Source organism: Salvelinus alpinus, chromosome 27 (genome assembly GCF_045679555.1).
Source record: "Salvelinus alpinus chromosome 27, SLU_Salpinus.1, whole genome shotgun sequence".
NCBI classification, from domain to species: domain Eukaryota; kingdom Metazoa; phylum Chordata; class Actinopteri; order Salmoniformes; family Salmonidae; genus Salvelinus; species Salvelinus alpinus.
In genome coordinates this window covers 13,151,526-13,170,212 of record NC_092112.1, presented here as the reverse complement: position 1 = coordinate 13,170,212, position 18,687 = coordinate 13,151,526, and the positions used below count along the sequence as shown (strand labels likewise).

General features: G+C 48.9%; 1 protein-coding gene across 7 annotated transcripts in view; it reads left to right on the top strand.

The window, feature by feature from the left end:
• LOC139555982 (ryanodine receptor 3-like) overlaps window positions 1-18,687 on the top strand; it is a 218,236-nt gene that overhangs the window by 143,970 nt on the left and 55,579 nt on the right. For all 7 annotated transcript variants that reach the window (XR_011671046.1, XM_071369419.1, XM_071369416.1 and 4 more), the window contains 11 exons: window positions 3,223-3,337; window positions 4,117-4,249; window positions 9,550-9,653; window positions 9,968-10,103; window positions 10,583-10,766; window positions 10,983-11,088; window positions 11,535-11,655; window positions 12,027-12,196; window positions 15,557-15,777; window positions 16,195-16,285; window positions 16,569-16,709. Coding sequence is in view for 6 of the 7 variants with exons in the window: in XM_071369419.1 (XP_071225520.1) it covers window positions 3,223-3,337; window positions 4,117-4,249; window positions 9,550-9,653; window positions 9,968-10,103; window positions 10,583-10,766; window positions 10,983-11,088; window positions 11,535-11,655; window positions 12,027-12,196; window positions 15,557-15,777; window positions 16,195-16,285; window positions 16,569-16,709 (1,522 nt within the window). In the remaining variant the exon portion in view is untranslated. The remainder of the gene's footprint in view (window positions 1-3,222; window positions 3,338-4,116; window positions 4,250-9,549; window positions 9,654-9,967; window positions 10,104-10,582; window positions 10,767-10,982; window positions 11,089-11,534; window positions 11,656-12,026; window positions 12,197-15,556; window positions 15,778-16,194; window positions 16,286-16,568; window positions 16,710-18,687) is intronic.

Here is an 18,687-nt window from a genome sequence, read left to right as displayed (position 1 = left end):
TTAATTAAACGAACGAAGATGAACATGAAACGAAAACACTATTACAAACAAACAAAACAACAAATGATCGTGAAGCTAAATAACGCAAGTGCCCAGACGAGCAACAAACGTTAAACAAGACAACTACCCACAAAAGCCTACTGCCTATGGCTACCTTAAATATGGCTCCCAATCAGAGACAAATGAATGACAGCTGTCTCTGATTGAGACCCAATCTAGGCAGCCATAGACATAACTAGACAACCTAACAATACTCTATCCCATACACATACAACACCCATAGACTAACCAAAACACACACAACATACAATGCCCACCCCAACTCACGCCCTGACCAACTAAACATAATCAAAAATAACATAAAAATTGGTCAGGAACGTGACATAACCCCCCCCTCAAGGTGCGTACTCCGAACGCACCACCAAAAGTCTAGGGGAGGGTCTGGGTGGGCATCTGTCCACGGTGGTGGCTCCGGCTCTGGACGCTGTCCCCACACCACCATAGTCACTCCCGCTTCCGTATCCCCCCCCCAATGACCACCCTCCAACTAAACCCACCTAACTGAAGGGGCAGCATCGGGATAAGGGGCAGCACCGGGATAAGGGGCAACACCGGGATGAGGGACGACAGCTCCGGGCTGAGGGACGGCAGCTCCGGGCTGAGGGACGGCAGCTCCGGGCTGAGGGACGGCAGCTCCGGGCTGAGGGACGGCAGCTCCGGACTGGCTGGCGGATCCTGGCTGGCTGGCTCTGGCTGGTCATGGCTGGCTGACGGCTCTGGCTGGTCATGGTTGGCTGACGGCTCTGGCTGGTCGGCTCTCTGGCTGATCCGGTCTGGCGGAAGGCTCTGGCTGATCCGGTCTGGCGGAAGGCTCTGGCTGATCCGGTCTGGCGGAAGGCTCTGGCTGATTCGGTCTGGCGGAAGGCTCTGGCTGATCCGGTCTGGCGGAAGGCTCTGGCTGATCCGGTCTGGCGGAAGGCTCTGGCTGATCCGGTCTGGCGGAAGGCTCTGGCTGATCCGGTCTGGCGGAAGGCTCTGGCTGATCCGGTCTGGCGGAAGGCTCTGGCTGATCCGGTCTGGCGGACGGCTCTAGCGGCTCCTGTCTGGCGGACGGCTCTAGCGGCTCCTGTCTGGCGGACGGCTCTGTAGGCTCATGGCAGACGGCTCTGTAGGCTCATGGCAGACGGGCGGCTTTGCAGGCTCATGGCAGACGGGCGGCTTTGCAGGCTCATGGCAGACGGACAGTTCAGACGGCGTATGGCAGACGGGCAGTTCAGACGCCGCTGGGCAGACGGGCAGTTCAGGCGCCGCTGGGCAGACGGGCAGTTCAGGCGCCGCTGGGCAGACGGGCAGTTCAGGCGCCGCTGGGCAGACGGGCAGTTCAGGCGCCGCTGGGCAGACGGGCAGTTCAGGCGCCGCTGGGCAGACGGGCAGTTCAGGCGCCGCTGGGCAGACGGGCAGTTCAGGCGCCGCTGGGCAGACGGGCAGTTCAGGCGCCGCTGGGCAGACGGCAGACTCTGGCCGGCTGAGACGCACTGTAGGCCTGGTGCGTGGTACCGGAACTGGAGGTACCGGGCTAAGGACACGCACCTCAGGGCGAGTGCGGGGAGAAGGAACAGTGCGTCCAGGGCTCTGGAGACGCACAGGAGGCTTGGTGCGTGGTGCCGGAACTGGACTCACTGGGCTGGAGACACGCACCATAGGGAGAGTGCGTGGAAGAGGAACAGGGCTCTGGAGATGCACTGGAAGCCTGGTGCGTGGTGTAGGCACTGGTGGTACTGGACTGGGGTGGGAAGGTGGCGCCGGATATACCGGACCGTGAAGGAGGACACGTGCTCTTGAGCACCGAGCCTCCCCAACCTTACCAGGTTGAATGGTCCCCGTAGCCCTGCCAGTGAGGCGAGGTGGAATAGCCCGCACTGGGCTATGCAGGCGAACCGGGGACACCACCTGTAAGGCTGGTGCCATGTACACCGGCCCGAGGAGACGTACTGGAGGCCAGATACGTTGGGCCGGCTTCATGGCATCCGGCTCGATGCCCAACCTAGCCCTCCCAGTGCGGCAAGGTGGAATAGCCCGCACTGGGCTAAGCACGCGTACTGGGGACACCGTGCGCTTTACCGCATAACACGGTGTCTGACCAGTACGATGCCCTCTCACTCCACGGCAAGCCCGGGGAGTTGGCTCAGGTATCCAACCCGGCTTCGCCACACTCCCCTTTAGCTCCCCCCCAAGGAATTTTTGGGTGAGCCTCTCGGGCTTCCAGACACTCTGCCTTGCCTTTGCCTCATAAAACCGCCTCTCCGCTTTCGCTGCCTCCAGCTCCGCTTTGGGACGGCGATATTCCCCTGGCTGAGTCCAGGGTCCTTTGCCGTCCAGGATCTCCTCCCAAGTCCATTCCTCTTCTCTCCATTGCTTTAGTTCCTTCCTTCCTTCCTCAATCCGCTTGGTCCTGTTGTGGTGGGTAGTTCTGTCACGATCGTGTGGAGGAGAGACGGACCAAAACGCAGCATGAGGAAAATAAGCCATCTTCTTTTAATTAAACGAACGAAGATGAACATGAAACGAAAACACTATTACAAACAAACAAAACAACAAATGATCGTGAAGCTAAATAACGCAAGTGCCCAGACGAGCAACAAACGTTAAACAAGACAACTACCCACAAAAGCCTACTGCCTATGGCTACCTTAAATATGGCTCCCAATCAGAGACAAATGAATGACAGCTGTCTCTGATTGAGACCCAATCTAGGCAGCCATAGACATAACTAGACAACCTAACAATACTCTATCCCATACACATACAACACCCATAGACTAACCAAAACACACACAACATACAATGCCCACCCCAACTCACGCCCTGACCAACTAAACATAATCAAAAATAACATAAAAATAGGTCAGGAACGTGACAATGACATCGCCTTACAAGTGTGATCTGGGATTTCTATTGGAGAAGCAGTTTCTGCCTGTCTTCACACTGCACTGTCTTTGATATTACTGAATGTTATCCATTCACAAACAAGGTCGTTGTTTAATCTTCTTTCATTCCAGGGTCGCCAAAAAGCTTTCTAACCTCAAGGGTCTTTTCCGGGTTAAATAACGGTTAAATACATTTCATCAAACAGCTGTTAGCTGAGATAATGAACTGCAGTATGTTTGGCTCCACATACAATGACCTTTAGATCTCTAACCTTTGACCCCTCTGTGTTTACAGTGACATCATGAACAACAAGGTGTTCTACCAGCACCCCAACCTGATGAGGGTTCTGGGGATGCATGAGACTGTCATGGAGGTGATGGTTAACGTGCTGGGAGGAGACAAGTCACAGGTACTGGACTTTTGCAAGAATAAAGATAGAAGTTTCACACTCTTCTCTCCTTGCGGTGACTATTTCATAAGTTTCCACTGATGTTTCGGCACACAGTTCTTCCTCGGTGTTAAACTCTTAAAGACCCCTTGCTTTACAGGTACCTTGGTTAGAAGAAGCATCTGTTAGGAAAATATATATATATTTTATTTAGGTTGTGTAGTTAGACTGCTATTTGTTTGGGTAGGATCCAAGTAGATCCAAGTAGCACTGCTGTAAACAGCCATACAGGCGCTGTGCTGTAAGGACTATCTGTAATGTAAAGCAGGTAACAGGAAAGTTCATATGTTACAAGGGATCCTACCAGTGATCCTCCCAACAAGGGATCCTACCAGGGATCCTACCAGGGATCATACCAGGAATCCTCCCAACAAGGGATTCTACCAGGGATCCTCCCAACAAGGGATCCTACCAGGGATCCTACCAGGGATCCTACCAGGGATCCTCCCAACAAGGGATCCTACCAGGGATCCTACCAGGGATCCTACCAGGGATCCTCCCAACAAGGGATCCTACCAGGGATCCTCCCAACAAGGGATCCTACCAGGGATCCTCCCAACAAGGGATCCTACCAGGGATTCTCCCAACAAGGGATCCTACCAGGGATCTGGAATTTGCGAGATTTTGTTTTAGAGTCTACTACAATATATTTGATGTATGTGGTATTTTTATGTGATGTAATGTGATATATTGTATGTAATATATTTAAATGTAACAAATATTTTCTATTCCTCCTACAGGAGATAGCGTTTCCCAAGATGGTTGCCAGCTGCTGTCGGTTCCTGTGTTACTTCTGTCGTATCAGTCGACAGAACCAGAAGGCCATGTTCGACCATCTGAGTTATCTGCTGGAGAACAGCTCCGTCGGACTGGGTGGGTAGAGAGGGGCGGGGGGGGGGGGGGTAGAGAGAGAGAGAGAGAGACAGAGAGAGAGAGAGAGACAGAGAGAGAGAGAGAGACAGAGAGAGAGAGAGAGAGAGACAGAGAGAGAGAGAGAGAGACAGAGAGAGAGACAGAGAGAGAGAGAGAGAGAGAGAGAGAGAGAGAGAGAGAGAGAGAGAGAGAGAGAGAGAGAGAGAGAGAGAGAGAGAGAGAGAGAGAGAGAGAGAGAGCGAGAGAGAGAGAGAGAGAGAGAGAGAGAGAGAGAGAGAGAGAGAGAGAGAGAGAGAGAGAGAGAGAGAGAGAGAGAGAGAGAGAGAGAGAGAGAGAGAGAGACAGAGGGACAGAGACAGAGACAGAGAGAGAGAGAGAGAGAGAGAGAGAGAGAGAGAGAGAGAGAGAGAGAGAGAGAGAGAGAGAGAGAGAGAGAGAGAGAGAGAGAGAGAGAGAGAGAGAGAGAGAGAGAGAGAGAGAGAGAGATGCACTCAAAGAAAAAGCCCGCAGAGCATTGTATGCAATAAAAATGAAATTATTCAAAATCAACATCCCAATTAGAATTTGGACCAAAATATTTGACAGTGTAATCCTACCAATAGCTCTTTACGGAAGTGAGGTTTGGGGGCCACTCAATAAACTGGACTTTAAAATGTGGGACAAACATCCAATTGAAACCCTACATGCAGAATTCTGTCGGAAAATCCTACAAGTCCAGAGAAATACACCAACTAATGCATGTAGGGCAGAATTGGGACGCTTTCCAGTAATAATGAAAATACAGAAAAGATCATAAAAATTTTGGCTACATCTAAATTCAAGTCCAAATTCGAGTCTGCAATTTAAAGCACTTCAAACCCAAGAACTGAGCCCAGAAACGAGCCCTCTCAGTCAGCTGGTGTTGGACCTAACCAACCAAGCTGACACTGGCACTGCTTCAAAAGAAAGAATTCCAATAAACAAAATCATGAACCAATCAAAGGACTCATATTTACAACATTGGAAAAACGAAACAAAATCCCAAAGCCGACTAAATTGCTATCTGACCCTAAACAGAGAATATGAATTGGCTGAATATCTCTACTCTGTCAGAGATTCGAAGCAGAGACAGATCCTTACCAAGTACAGGCTGAGTGACCACCGATTGGCAATAGAAACCGGCAGACATAAAAAGACATGGCTACCCAAAGAGGAGCGTGTATGTGGTCACTGCACGACAGGGGAGGTAGAAACAGAGATGCACTTTCTCCTTTACTGTGATAAATATTCCTCACCAAGAGATTCATTATTCACAGAAATGACTACATTTATTCCAAATTTTAACTTATTAAACCCAGAGGAAAAACTAAAAATACTCATGGGCGAAGGAGCAATGGCTCCTCTTGCAGCCAAATATGTATTTGCCTGCCATAGCCTGAGGGACACTGAATAATAACATCTGCATAGTAAGCAGTAACTTACTTATTATGACTGTTATTGTTATTACTGTTATTGTTATTAGTATTATTATTGTTGTTTATCATTCCAAATAGTAATGGTATGGGTGGTAATGGTAATGATAGCAGTTTAATGATAGTGGTGGTGGTAGTGGTGCATTACACCATACATTACATTCGACTATTGACTGTTACCATTTTATTGTTACTATTTTTTATATTTAATTTTGTATTATTATTTACTGCCATTCTATATTATTATTTGTCATTGTTTTAATTGTATTACAATGTATATTGTATACATTGTTGCTTTGGCAATATTGACACAATGTTTTTCATGCCAATAAAGCAGCTTGAATTTGAATTTGAATTTGAGAGAGAGAGAGACAGGGACAGGGACAGAGAGAGAGAGAGAGAGAGAGAGAGAGAGAGAGAGACAGAGAGAGAGAGAGAGAGAGAGACAGGGACAGAGAGAGAGAGAGAGAGACAGAGACAGAGAGAGAGACAGAGAGACAGAGAGACAGAGAGAGAGACAGAGAGAGAGACAGAGAGAGACAGAGACAGAGAGAGACAGAGAGACAGAGACAGAGAGAGACAGAGAGAGAGCACATAAAGGAACAGTGTGGGTCTAGCCTGGGTTAGTAACAATTTGTACACTGTCCCCTCTGTTTATGGGACAACACACTGCATAGGCTTTGTCTCCCCTGTGGAGACAGAAAGAGGGGAGGAATGGCACTGGGAGAATGACAATCAGATAGGAAGTGACAGAGAGGGAGAGAGACAGCAGTGGTAATATGAGGTAACAATGACCTCTGCTTTCCCTCTCCCCAGCTTAAAGAAGGTGAAGGGAGAGGTGGGAGGAAACAGAGAGGAGAGGAAATGAGAAAGCTGAAAGAGAGAGGGAGAGGGCAGTTTGGCTTTTAAATCTGGGTGTGTAACAGAGACAGCATGCTGAAGCTGGGTTTGGGACTGGGGATGCAGAGGAGAGGTATAGGACTGGAGATGCAGAGGAGAGGTATAGGACTGGGGATGGAGAGGAGAGGTATAGGACTGGGGATGGAGAGGAGAGGTATAGGACTGGGGATGCAGAGGAGAGGTATAGGACTGGAGATGCAGAGGAGAGGTATAGGACTGGGGCTGGAGAGGAGAGGTATAGGACTGGAGATGCAGAGGAGAGGTATAGGACTGGGGATGGAGAGGAGAGGTATAGGACTGGGGATGCAGAGGAGAGGTATAGGACTGGGGATGGAGAGGAGAGGTATAGGACTGGAGATGCAGAGGAGAGGTATAGGACTGGGGATGCAGAGGAGAGGTATAGGACTGGGGATGGAGAGGAGAGGTATAGGACTGGGGATGCAGAGGAGAGGAGAGGTACAGGGATGGGGATGGAGAGGAGAGGTATAGGACTGGGGATGGAGAGGAGAGGTATAGGACTGGGGATGCAGAGGAGAGGAGAGGTACAGGGATGGGGATGGAGAGGAGAGGAGAGGTACAGGGCTGGGGATGGAGAGGAGAGGAGAGGTACAGGGATGGGGATGCAGAGGAGAGGAGAGGTACAGGGCTGGGGATGGAGAGGAGAGGAAAGGAGAGGTACAGGGCTGGGGATGCAGAGGAGAGGAGAGGTACAGGGCTGGGGATGGAGAGGAGAGGTACAGGGCTGGGGATGGAGAGGAGAGGTACAGGGCTGAGGATGGAGAGGAGAGGAGAGGTACAGGGCTGAGGATGGAGAGGAGAGGTACAGATCTGGGGATGGAGAGGAGAGGAGAGGTACAGGGCTGGGGATGCAGAGGAGAGGAGAGGTACAGGGAGGTACAGTGAGGATTGGAAAGGAACTGGGACTGGGACTCATTTTGACTCTTGAGCACCACTCAAAACTACTGGCTGAAATTAAACAAAATTAAACAAAAATCTTTCATGGGTGCATATTAAAACCATCTCTGTAATGTACTGTTTGGGCTTTAAACAGATAGTTGTAACTTATACTACTTCCCTTTGAGAGCAACTACACCCTGGCCCCGTTAACTACACCCTGGCCCTGTTAACTACACCCTGGCTCCGTTAACTACACCCTGGCCTCGTTAACTAAACCCTGGCTCCGTTAACCACACTCTGTCCTCGTTAACTACACCCTGGCTCCGTTAACCACACTCTGTCCTCGTTAACTACACCCTGGCTCCGTTAACTACACCCTGGCCCCGTTAACTACACCCTGGCCCCGTTAACTACATCCTGGCCCTGTTAACTACACCCTGGCTCCGTTAACCACACTCTGTCCTCGTTAACTACACCCTGGCTCTGTTAACTACACCCTGGCCCCGTTAACTACACCCTGGCCCCGTTAACTACACCCTGGTCCCGTTAACTACACCCTGGCCACGTTAACTACACCTTGGCCCTGTTAACTACACCCTGGCTCCGTTAACCACACTCTGTCCTCGTTAACTACACCCTGGCTCCGTTAACTACACCCTGGCCCCGTTAACTACACCCTGGCTCCGTTAACCACACTCTGTCCTCATTAACTACACCCTGGTCCCGTTAACTACACCCTGGCCCCGTTAACTACACCCTGGCCACGTTAACTACACCCTAGCCACGTTAACTACACCCTGGTCCCGTTAACTACACCCTGGTCTCGTTAATTACACCCTGGCCATGTTAACCACATCCGGGTCCCGTTAACTACACCCGGGTCCCGTTAATTACACCCTTGCCCCGTTAACTACACCTTGGCCCCGTTAACTACACCCTGGCTCCATTAACTACACCCTGGCTCCGTTAACTACACCCTGGCCCCATTAACTACACCTTGGCCCCGTTAACTACACCCTGGCCCCGTTAACTACACCCTGGCCCTGTTAACTACACCCTGGCTCCATTAACTACACCCTGGCCCCGTTAACTACACCCTGGCCCCGTTAACTACACCCTGGCCCCGTTAACTACACCCTGGCCCCGTTAACCACACCCTGGCCCCATTAACTACACCCTGGCTCCGTTAACTACACCCTGGCTCCGTTAACTACACCCTGGCCCCGTTAACTACACCCTGGCCCCTTACAGACAGACTCCCCAGCACTAATGGGGAGTGACCAAATCAATGGCTGGTTGGCTGGGAGGTTGGAAGTTGGAAGTGAATCAGGATTGATTTAATGGAGTGTAGATGGTAAATACAGGTGGAACTGTTCATTGGTAAGGGCTTTTGGGTATTGGGAGATGTGTAAACACTGCCTCCTGCTGTTAGTAAGGGAGAGTTTGGGTATTGGGAGATGTGTAAACACTGCCTCCTGCTGTTAGTAAGGGAGAGTTTGGGTATTGGGAGATGTGTAAACACTGCCTCCTGCTGTTAGTAAGGGAGAGTTTGGGTATTGGGAGATGTGGAAACACTGCCTCCTGCTGTTAGTAAGGGAGAGTTTGGGTATTGGGAGATGTGGAAACACTGCCTCCTGCTGTTAGTAAGGGAGAGTTTGGGTATTGGGAGATGTGTAAACACTGCCTCCTGCTGTTAGTAAGGGAGAGTTTGCATACAGAAGTAATTATGACCATACTACCACAATTACAGCGTAGACACGCCAGGTCCTCAGGGTGGTCTGATGTCTGATATTTCAGACACAAGGAAATATCTTCTCTACCCATGATTACAAGATGCATGGTTTTGGTTGTATCAGTGACTCGTGAGGACCACTGAACTATGTGGGCCGTTGTATTAAATCAAATTTCAAATCAAATCAAATGTATTCATATAGCCCTTCGTACATCAGCTGATATCTCAAAGTGCTGTACAGAAACCCAGCCTAAACCCCCAAACAGCAAGCAATGCAGGTGTAGAAGCACGTATTAAGTATGAATGTGTTTCTCCCTCAGCCTCCCCAGCCATGAGGGGTTCTACTCCGCTGGACGTGGCAGCGTCTTCAGTGATGGACAACAACAGCCTGGCCCTCGCTCTGGAGGAGCCGGACCTAGAGAAGGTTAGGTCACACACATCACCTGTCCCTGCATGCCACGTCAAATAATACACAATTCTCAGCTTCACCTGCCCAAAACCCAGCTATCCCTCCCCTGCACGCCACATCAAATAATACCCACCCCTCAGCTTCACCTGCCCAAAACCCAGCTATCCCTCCCCTGCGTGCCACATCACATTTGTTCAACTTGAACAGGCAGGCTGGAGTGTGGGCTCTCTGGCTGTCACTGCCAGGCCCTGACTCTGGCATCACTAACTCTTGAGTGATGAGTGCATTAAAACTTTCAGCATGGACTCACTCAGGTGTGTGTTCCGTAGGTGGTGACCTACTTGGCAGGTTGTGGCCTGCAGAGCTGTGCCATGCTGCTGGCTAAAGGATACCCTGACATTGGCTGGAACCCCATAGAAGGAGAGAGATACCTGTCCTTCCTCCGCTTCGCTGTCTTCAGCAATGGTACGTCAGAGAGAGAGAGAGAGACAGAGAGAGACAGACAGAGAGAGACAGAGACAGAGAGAGAGAGAGAGAGAGAGAGAGAGAGAGAGAGAGAGAGAGAGAGAGAGAGAGAGAGAGAGAGAGAGAGAGAGAGAGAGAGAGAGAGAGAGAGAGAGAGAGAGAGAGAGAGAGAGAGAGAGAGAATAATTTTTTATCTCTAGCTATGCTCTGAGTGGATAAGGAATTGGCCATTTAACATATATCATCAACTTATTTTCTCTCCCATTCCCTCCCTCCCTCCCTCCCTCCCTCCCTCCCTCCCTCCCTCCCTCCCTCCCATTCCCTCCCTCCCTCCCTCCCATTCCCTCCCTCCCTCCCATTCCCTCCCTCCCTCTCCCCTCCCCCCCTCCCTCCCTCCTTCCCTCCCTCCCTCCCTCCCTCCCTCCCCCCCTTCCTCCCTCCCTCCCCCCCTCCCTCCCTCCTTCCCTCCCTCCCTCCAGGTGAGAGTGTAGAGGAGAACTCTAACACGGTGGTGAAGCTGCTGATCAGGCGTCCGGAGTGTTTTGGTCCCGCTCTGAGAGGAGAGGGGGGCAACGGCCTGCTGGCAGCCATGCTGGAAGCCATTAAGATATCAGAGGACCCTGCCCTGGACCTGCCCTCTACAGCTGAAGGAGGACCTACTGGGTAAAGTCTCCCCTTCAACAAGATACAATGTCTTTATCACAAGACCTCTATTCATTCTACTGAACATAATATATCGCCTCAGGGATTCACTAGCTAACGTTGTAGGGCTTTTATTTTGCTGAACTTAAAGTCACATTAGGGACGGACATTTAATTGAACACCTACGCTGGCATCAAGGTGTTGCCACGGGACCTTGACATCCCTCTCTGCTTCCAGGTCTGGTGAGGAGGAAGAGGAAGAAGTGGTCCATACCGGGAACGCCATCATGTCCTTCTACTCTGCACTTATTGACCTGCTGGGACGCTGCGCTCCTGAGATGCATGTTGAGTGACATCATTATTATTGAACCTTTAGTCATCCCTGGTAGTCTCAGTGAGACACCTGGCCCAAAACAACAGCAAGGCCAACAGAAAGAAAAGAAAACAATAGCTTTTCATCACCCTGTCCAAACTAAAGTGTTGTCTAGAGTTGATTTGACCAACGATGTGTGAGAGCCTATGCTTCTGATGACCCTGAGGAAGTTTCTGGTTTATTCACAGCGGCAGAAGTTAGATCAGTGCCTCGTCTCTCTCCTGTCTGTTTGGAATGCTGCCCTTACCCCACAACATTTATCATTAACATATTATCTCTCTCTCTCTCCTGCTCTTGTTCTCCCTCTCTCTCTCTCCCTCTTTCTCTCCCTCTTTCCCTTTTTTTCGCTCTCTCTCTTTCTCTCTCTCCCCCCTCCCCCCCTTCCTCCCTCCCTCCTTCCCTCTATCCCTCTTTCAGCTGATCAACAAGGGTAAAGGCGAGGCCTTGCGTATCCGTGCCATCCTGCGCTCCCTGGTTCCTACTACAGACCTGGTCGGCATCATCAGTATACCACTCAAGATGCCCATCGTCAATAAAGGCAGGACCCAATAACATATTTTAACACATATTACTCAGTAGAATGTATTGGTTCTATCAGAACTTTCATATCCTAACGTCCTCCTCCTCCTCTTCTACCTCTTCCTTCTTCTCTACCTCTTCCTCCTCCTCGTCCTCCTCCTCTTCTACCTCTTCCTCCTTCTCTACCTCTTCCTCCTTCTCTACCTCTTCCTCATCCTCATCCTCCTCCTCTTCCTCCTCCTCCTCCTCCTCTACCTCTTCCTCCTCATCTACCTCCTACTCTACCTCTACCTCCTCCTCCTCTACCTCTACATCCTCCCCCTCCTCCTCTACCTCCTACTCTACCTCTTCCTCCTCCTCCTCCTCCCCCTGCTCCTCCTCCACCCTCAGACGGTAGTGTGACAGAGCCAGACATGTCGGCTAGTTTCTGTCCGGACCACAAGGCCCCAATGGTGTTGTTCCTGGATCGTGTGTACGGCGTGGAGGACCAGAGCTTCCTGCTACACCTGTTGGAGGTGGGCTTCCTGCCTGACCTCCGCGCCTCCGCTTCCCTGGACACGGTGAGTAGAAGAGACCAATCAATCATTCAGTCAGTGAACCAGTCAGTCAGTGAACCAGTCATTCAGTCAGTGAACCACTCAGTCAACCAGTCAGTCAGAGAACCAGTCAGTCAATCTGTGAACCAGTCAGTCAGTCAGTGAACCAGTCAGTGAACCAGTCAGTTAGTCAGTCAGTGAACCAGTCATTCTGTCAGTGAACCAGTCAGTCAGTCAACCAGTCAGTCAGTCAGTTAGTGAACAGTCAGTCATTCAGTGAACCAGTCAGTCAGTGAACCAGTCAGTCACAGTCAGTCAGTCAGTGAACCAGTAAGTCAGTCAGTCACTGTCAGCGAACCAGTCAGTCAGTCAGTCAGTGAACCAGTCAGTCAGTCAGTGAACCAGTCAGTCACGGTCAGTCAGTCAGTTAACCAGTCAGTCAGTCAATGTCAGCGAACCAGTCAGTCAGTGAACCAGTCAGTCAGTCAGTGAACCAGTCAGTCACGGTCAGTCAGTCAGTGAACCAGTAAGTCAGTTAACCAGTCAGTCAGTCAGTCACTGTCAGCGAACCAGTCAGTCAGTCAGTGAACCAGTCAGTCAGTCAGTCACTGTCAGCGAACCTGTCAGTCAGTCAGTGAACCAGTCAGTCAGTTAGTGAACAGTCAGTCATTCAGTGAACCAGTCAGTCAGTGAACCAGTCAGTCACGGTCAGTCAGTCAGTGAACCAGTAAGTCAGTTAACCAGTCAGTCAGTCAGTCACTGTCAGCGAACCAGTCAGTCAGTCAGTGAACCAGTCAGTCAGTCACTGTCAGCGAACCAGTCTGTCAGTCAGTCAGTGAACCAGTCAGTCAGTCAGTCAGTCAGTGAACCAGTCAGTCACGGTCAGTCAGTCAGTGAACCAGTAAGTCAGTCAGTCACTGTCAGCGAACCAGTCAGTCAGTCAGTCAGTGAACCAGTCAGTCACGGTCAGTCAGTCAGTGAACCAGTAAGTCAGTTAACGAGTCAGTCAGTCACTGTCAGCGAACCAGTCAGTCAGTAAACCAGTCAGTCACGGTCAGTCAGTCAGTGAACCAGTAAGTCAGTTAACCAGTCAGTCAGTCAGTCAGTCACTGTCAGCGAACCAGTCAGTCAGTCAGTGAACCAGTCAGTCAGTCAGTCACTGTCAGCGAACCAGTCTGTCAGTCAGTCAGTGAACCAGTCAGTCAGTTAGTGAACAGTCAGTCATTCAGTGAACCAGTCAGTCAGTCAGTGAACCAGTCAGTCACGGTCAGTCAGTCAGTGAACCAGTAAGTCAGTTAACCAGTCAGTCAGTCAGTCACTGTCAGCGAACCAGTCAGTCAGTCAGTGAACCAGTCAGTCAGTCAGTCACTGTCAGCGAACCAGTCTGTCAGTCAGTCAGTGAACCAGTCAGTCAGTTAGTGAACCAGTCAGTCACTGTCAGTCAGTCAGTCAGTCAGTTCGTGAACCAGTCAGTCAGTCAGTCTTCCCTGGACACGGTGAGTATGAGAGAGTCTTTGATTGATCAGTCAGTCAATGAGAAAACACAGCAAACATTCACATATCAATCAACCAATCAACCAGTCAATACATCTATTCATTCATCCTCTCCCCATAGCGTGTAATGACTTCTTGTATGTGAAACAACATGTTAATCAGAATGCTCTACTGACGACAGTCACTGAGTTGATGAGTTGATGGGTAAATATGCACTGCTGTTTTTGCACCTTGGTCCAAGTGAATCAGGTTCAATGTGAATCCATGTTAATCAAGTTTAATGTGGATCAATGTGAATCAAGTTCGTTGTGGATCCATGTGATTCAGGTTCAATGTGAATCCATGTTAATCAAGTTCAATGTGGATCAATGTGAATCAAGTTCAATGTGGATCCATGTGATTCAGGTTCAATGTGAATCCATGTTAATCAAGTTCAATGTGGATCCATGTGATTCAGGTTCGTTGTGGATCCATGTGATTCAGGGTTCAATGTGAATCCATCAAAACAAGAAAAGTCTGTTTGATCAACCTTAGTTCAAGGTCTTATTTACTCATCCTTTAAAAAATAATATAAAACGTATTTAATCCCAGCTCCATCTAGTCCTGTGGGGGAGGATTAGTATTCCCCATGCTGGCACGGAAACTGTAGCCATGGGAGACCGTTGCCATGGGACCATAATCCCTTGAGAGAGAGAGAGAAAGTGATGCTGATAGTCCCCATTTATCTCAATGCCTGCTGAAACCGTCTGCCTTAGAGGTCACTGTGACCTCAGGGATATTGTCTGACACACAGGTGGAACCGAACTCAGTCCTTTGATTTATGGTTGTGTACTTGACATGCTGAGATTCTCTCTAATAGTTGTGTAACGGTGGTTAGTCCGTCACCAACCGTTGGTCCTGGAGAGTTGTTGGGTGGGCAGGCTTTTCCTTCAGCCCAGCTCTAATGAATAGTTGTTAAGCTGAACGGGTGGGTTAGTGCTAGGTTGGGACCTGCTAGGTTGGGACCTGCTAGGTTGGGACCTGCTAAGTTGGAACTTGCTAGGTTGGGACCTGCTAGGTTAGGCGGCAGGTAGCCTAGTGGTTTAGAGCGTTGGCCTAGTAACCGAAAGTTTTCAAGATCGAATCCCCAAGCTGACAAGGTAAAAATATGTCGTTCTGCCCCTGAACAAGGCAGTTAACCCACCGTTCCTAGGCCGTCATTGAAAATAAGAATTTGTACTTAACGGACTTGCCTATCTAAAAAGAAAAATTAATTTCTCGCGCTGCCTTTTCAGTGGAATGTTGTCAGGGGTTCCGCTAGCGGAACGCATGGCCTAGAAGGCGTAAAATAAAGGTTAAATAAAATAAAAACCTATTACAGCCTGTAGATGTCCAGAATCAGTGGTTTGTGAGGCTTTGTAATAACGCTTTAGGGAGAAACTCAGCATGAAACAACCGTACTTCAACGAGTCAAGAGGTCTAGAGTTGGTGTTAACCTCTGGTCTGTCCACTGTCATTCACTAACATGTCAGTCTGTTGACCTCTGTTCTGTCCACTGTCATTCACTAACATGTCAGTCTGTTGACCTCTGGTCTGTCCACTGTCATTCACTAACATGTCAGTCTGTTGACCTCTGGTCTGTCCACTGTCATTCACTAACATGTCAGTCTGTTGACCTCTGGTCTGTCCACTGTCATTCACTAACATGTCAGTCTGTTGACCTCTGTTCTGTCCACTCTCATTCACTAACATGTCAGTCTGTTGACCTCTGGTCTGTCCACTGTCATTCACTAACATGTCAGTCTGTTGACCTCTGTTCTGTCCACTGTCATTCACTAACATGTCAGTCTGTTGACCTCTGGTCTGTCCACTCTCATTCACTAACACGTCAGTCTGTCCTCTGGCCTGTAGGATGTGCTGAGCACCACAGAGACGGCTCTGGCCATGAACAGGTACATTGGTTCGGCCCTGCTTCCGCTGCTGACCAGGTGTGCTGGCCACTTCTCGGGCACAGAGCACTACGCGGCGCTCATTGACTCTACCCTCCACACTATCTATCGGCTGTCCAAGGGACGCTCCCTCACCAAGGCCCAGAGAGACTCTATCGAGGAGTGTCTGCTCGCCATCTGCAAGTAAGAACTAACAGAGACTAACACAACGTTATAAACCTCTAAGTCCATTCCAACCGGTGCACCTCTAAGGCTCTGTTGATGCCCTGGACTCTCCTGTAACTGCTGTGTTGTCATGACAATGATCAACCAATCTGCAACTGTTGTGTTGTCATGACAACGATCAACCAATCTGTAACTGTGATAGCTTTATGGCAGAGGTAGCAGAATTCCGTTAACTTTCACAAAATGTTTTTTCCAGAAGTACCGGTCGGAATATTCACTGCTTATTCCCTGATTCTGGGAATCTTCCAACTGAGAATTTTGTAAAAGTTACTGACATTTTCTACCCTAGTTAGAGCCTTATATTCCAACCTGAGATATCCTCATATTTGACTGTGTGTCAATCACAGCTATCTCTTCCCCCCTGCTGCGCTACAGACACCTGCGTCCCTCCATGATGCAGCAGCTGCTGAGACGTCTGGTGTTCGATGTTCCCCTGCTCACAGAATACTGCAAGATGCCACTCAGGGTGAGATATCTCTCCTTCTCCGTGTGATAGGAGGATGACCATAAGAACAGTTTGTTTGTGTTGCTGACCGTTGCCTCAGAGGAAATGTTTAAAAAGGGCAAGCTGTCACGAGCTTCATCCTCTCCTAATAAGATGTGTTTATGACAGTCTTTCTCACAGCTCTGAAATACGAATCATATCATTACCCTGGTTTACATCAGCACTGAGCTGCTATATGTATCATCAGGGGGACCTGACGGTTTGTCAACACTAGTCAACTGTTGTCTCCTTGTGTTTCCTCCAGCTGTTGACTGAACACTATGAGCAGAGCTGGAAGTACTACTGTCTTCCCTCAGGGCTGGGGAGCTCCGGCATGGCCTCAGAGGAAGAACTGCTGCTCACCAAGAAACTCTTCTGGGGAATATTCGACTCCCTCTCAACAAAGGTACAGATGGACGGTACTGTTATGTGTAGTCTACAGACCCTTTGTTGACCCTCAGGACTGCTTTAATAGGATGCTAATGAAGGCTTAAGGGGTTACGGTACATTACTTTACGCCCCACTGACTTGCATCTAGGTAACAGATTCCTGGTAGTGTGAGTGTCTCTAGGTAACAGATTCCTGGTAGTATGAATGTCTCTCTAGGTAACAGATTCCTGGTAGTATGAGTGTCTCTAGGTAACAGATTCCTGGTAGTATGAGTGTCTCTATGTAACAGATTCCTGGTAGTGTGAGTGTCTCTATGTAACAGATTCCTGGTAGTATGAGTGTCTCTCTAGGTAACAGATTCCTGGTAGTATGAGTGTCTCTCTATGTAACATATTCATGGTAGTATGAGTGTCTCTAGGTAACAGATTCCTGATAGTATGAGTGTCTCTCTAGGTAACAGATTCCTGGTAGTATGAGTGTCTCTAGGTAACAGATTCCTGGTAGTGTGAGTGTCTCTAGGTAACATATTCCTTGTAGTATGAGTGTCTCTAGGTAACAGATTCCTGGTAGTATGAGTGTCTCTAGGTAACAGATTCCTGGTAGTGTGAGTGTCTCTATGTAACAGATTCCTGGTAGTGTGAGTGTCTCTAGGTAACAGATTCCTGGTAGTGTGAGTGTCTCTAGGTAACAGATTCCTGGTAGTGTGAGTGTCTCTATGTAACAGATTCCTGGTAGTGTGAGTGTCTCTAGGTAACAGATTCCTGGTAGTGTGAGTGTCTCTAGGTAACAGATTCATGGTAGTATGAGTGTCTCTATGTAACAGATTCATGGTAGTGTGAGTGTCTCTAGGTAACAGATTCATGGTAGTGTGAGTGTCTCTATGTAACAGATTCCTGGTAGTGTGAGTGTCTCTAGGTAACAGATTCCTGGTAGTGTGAGTGTCTCTATGTAACAGATTCATGGTAGTATGAGTGTCTCTCTAGGTAACAGATTCATGGTAGTATGAGTGTCTCTAGGTAACAGATTCCTGGTAGTGTGAGTGTCTCTATGTAACAGATTCTTGGTAGTGTGAGTGTCTCTAGGTAACAGATTCCTGGTAGTGTGAGTGTCTCTAGGTAACAGATTCCTGGTAGTGTGAGTGTCTCTATGTAACAGATTCCTGGTAGTGTGAGTGTCTCTAGGTAACAGATTCCTGGTAGTGTGAGTGTCTCTAGGTAACAGATTCATGGTAGTATGAGTGTCTCTATGTAACAGATTCATGGTAGTGTGAGTGTCTCTAGGTAACAGATTCATGGTAGTGTGAGTGTCTCTATGTAACAGATTCCTGGTAGTGTGAGTGTCTCTAGGTAACAGATTCCTGGTAGTGTGAGTGTCTCTATGTAACAGATTCATGGTAGTATGAGTGTCTCTCTAGGTAACAGATTCATGGTAGTGTGAGTGTCTCTAGGTAACATATTCCTGGTAGTGTGAGTGTCTCTATGTAACAGATTCCTGGTAGTGTGAGTGTCTCTAGGTAACAGATTCCTGGTAGTATGAGTGTCTCTATGTAACAGATTCCTGGTAGTGTGAGTGTCTCTATGTAACAGATTCCTGGTAGTATGAGTGTCTCTCTAGGTAACAGATTCCTGGTAGTATGAGTGTCTCTCTATGTAACATATTCATGGTAGTATGAGTGTCTCTAGGTAACAGATTCCTGATAGTATGAGTGTCTCTCTAGGTAACAGATTCCTGGTAGTATGAGTGTCTCTAGGTAACAGATTCCTGGTAGTGTGAGTGTCTCTAGGTAACATATTCCTTGTAGTATGAGTGTCTCTAGGTAACAGATTCCTGGTAGTATGAGTGTCTCTAGGTAACAGATTCCTGGTAGTGTGAGTGTCTCTATGTAACAGATTCCTGGTAGTGTGAGTGTCTCTAGGTAACAGATTCCTGGTAGTGTGAGTGTCTCTAGGTAACAGATTCCTGGTAGTGTGAGTGTCTCTATGTAACAAATTCCT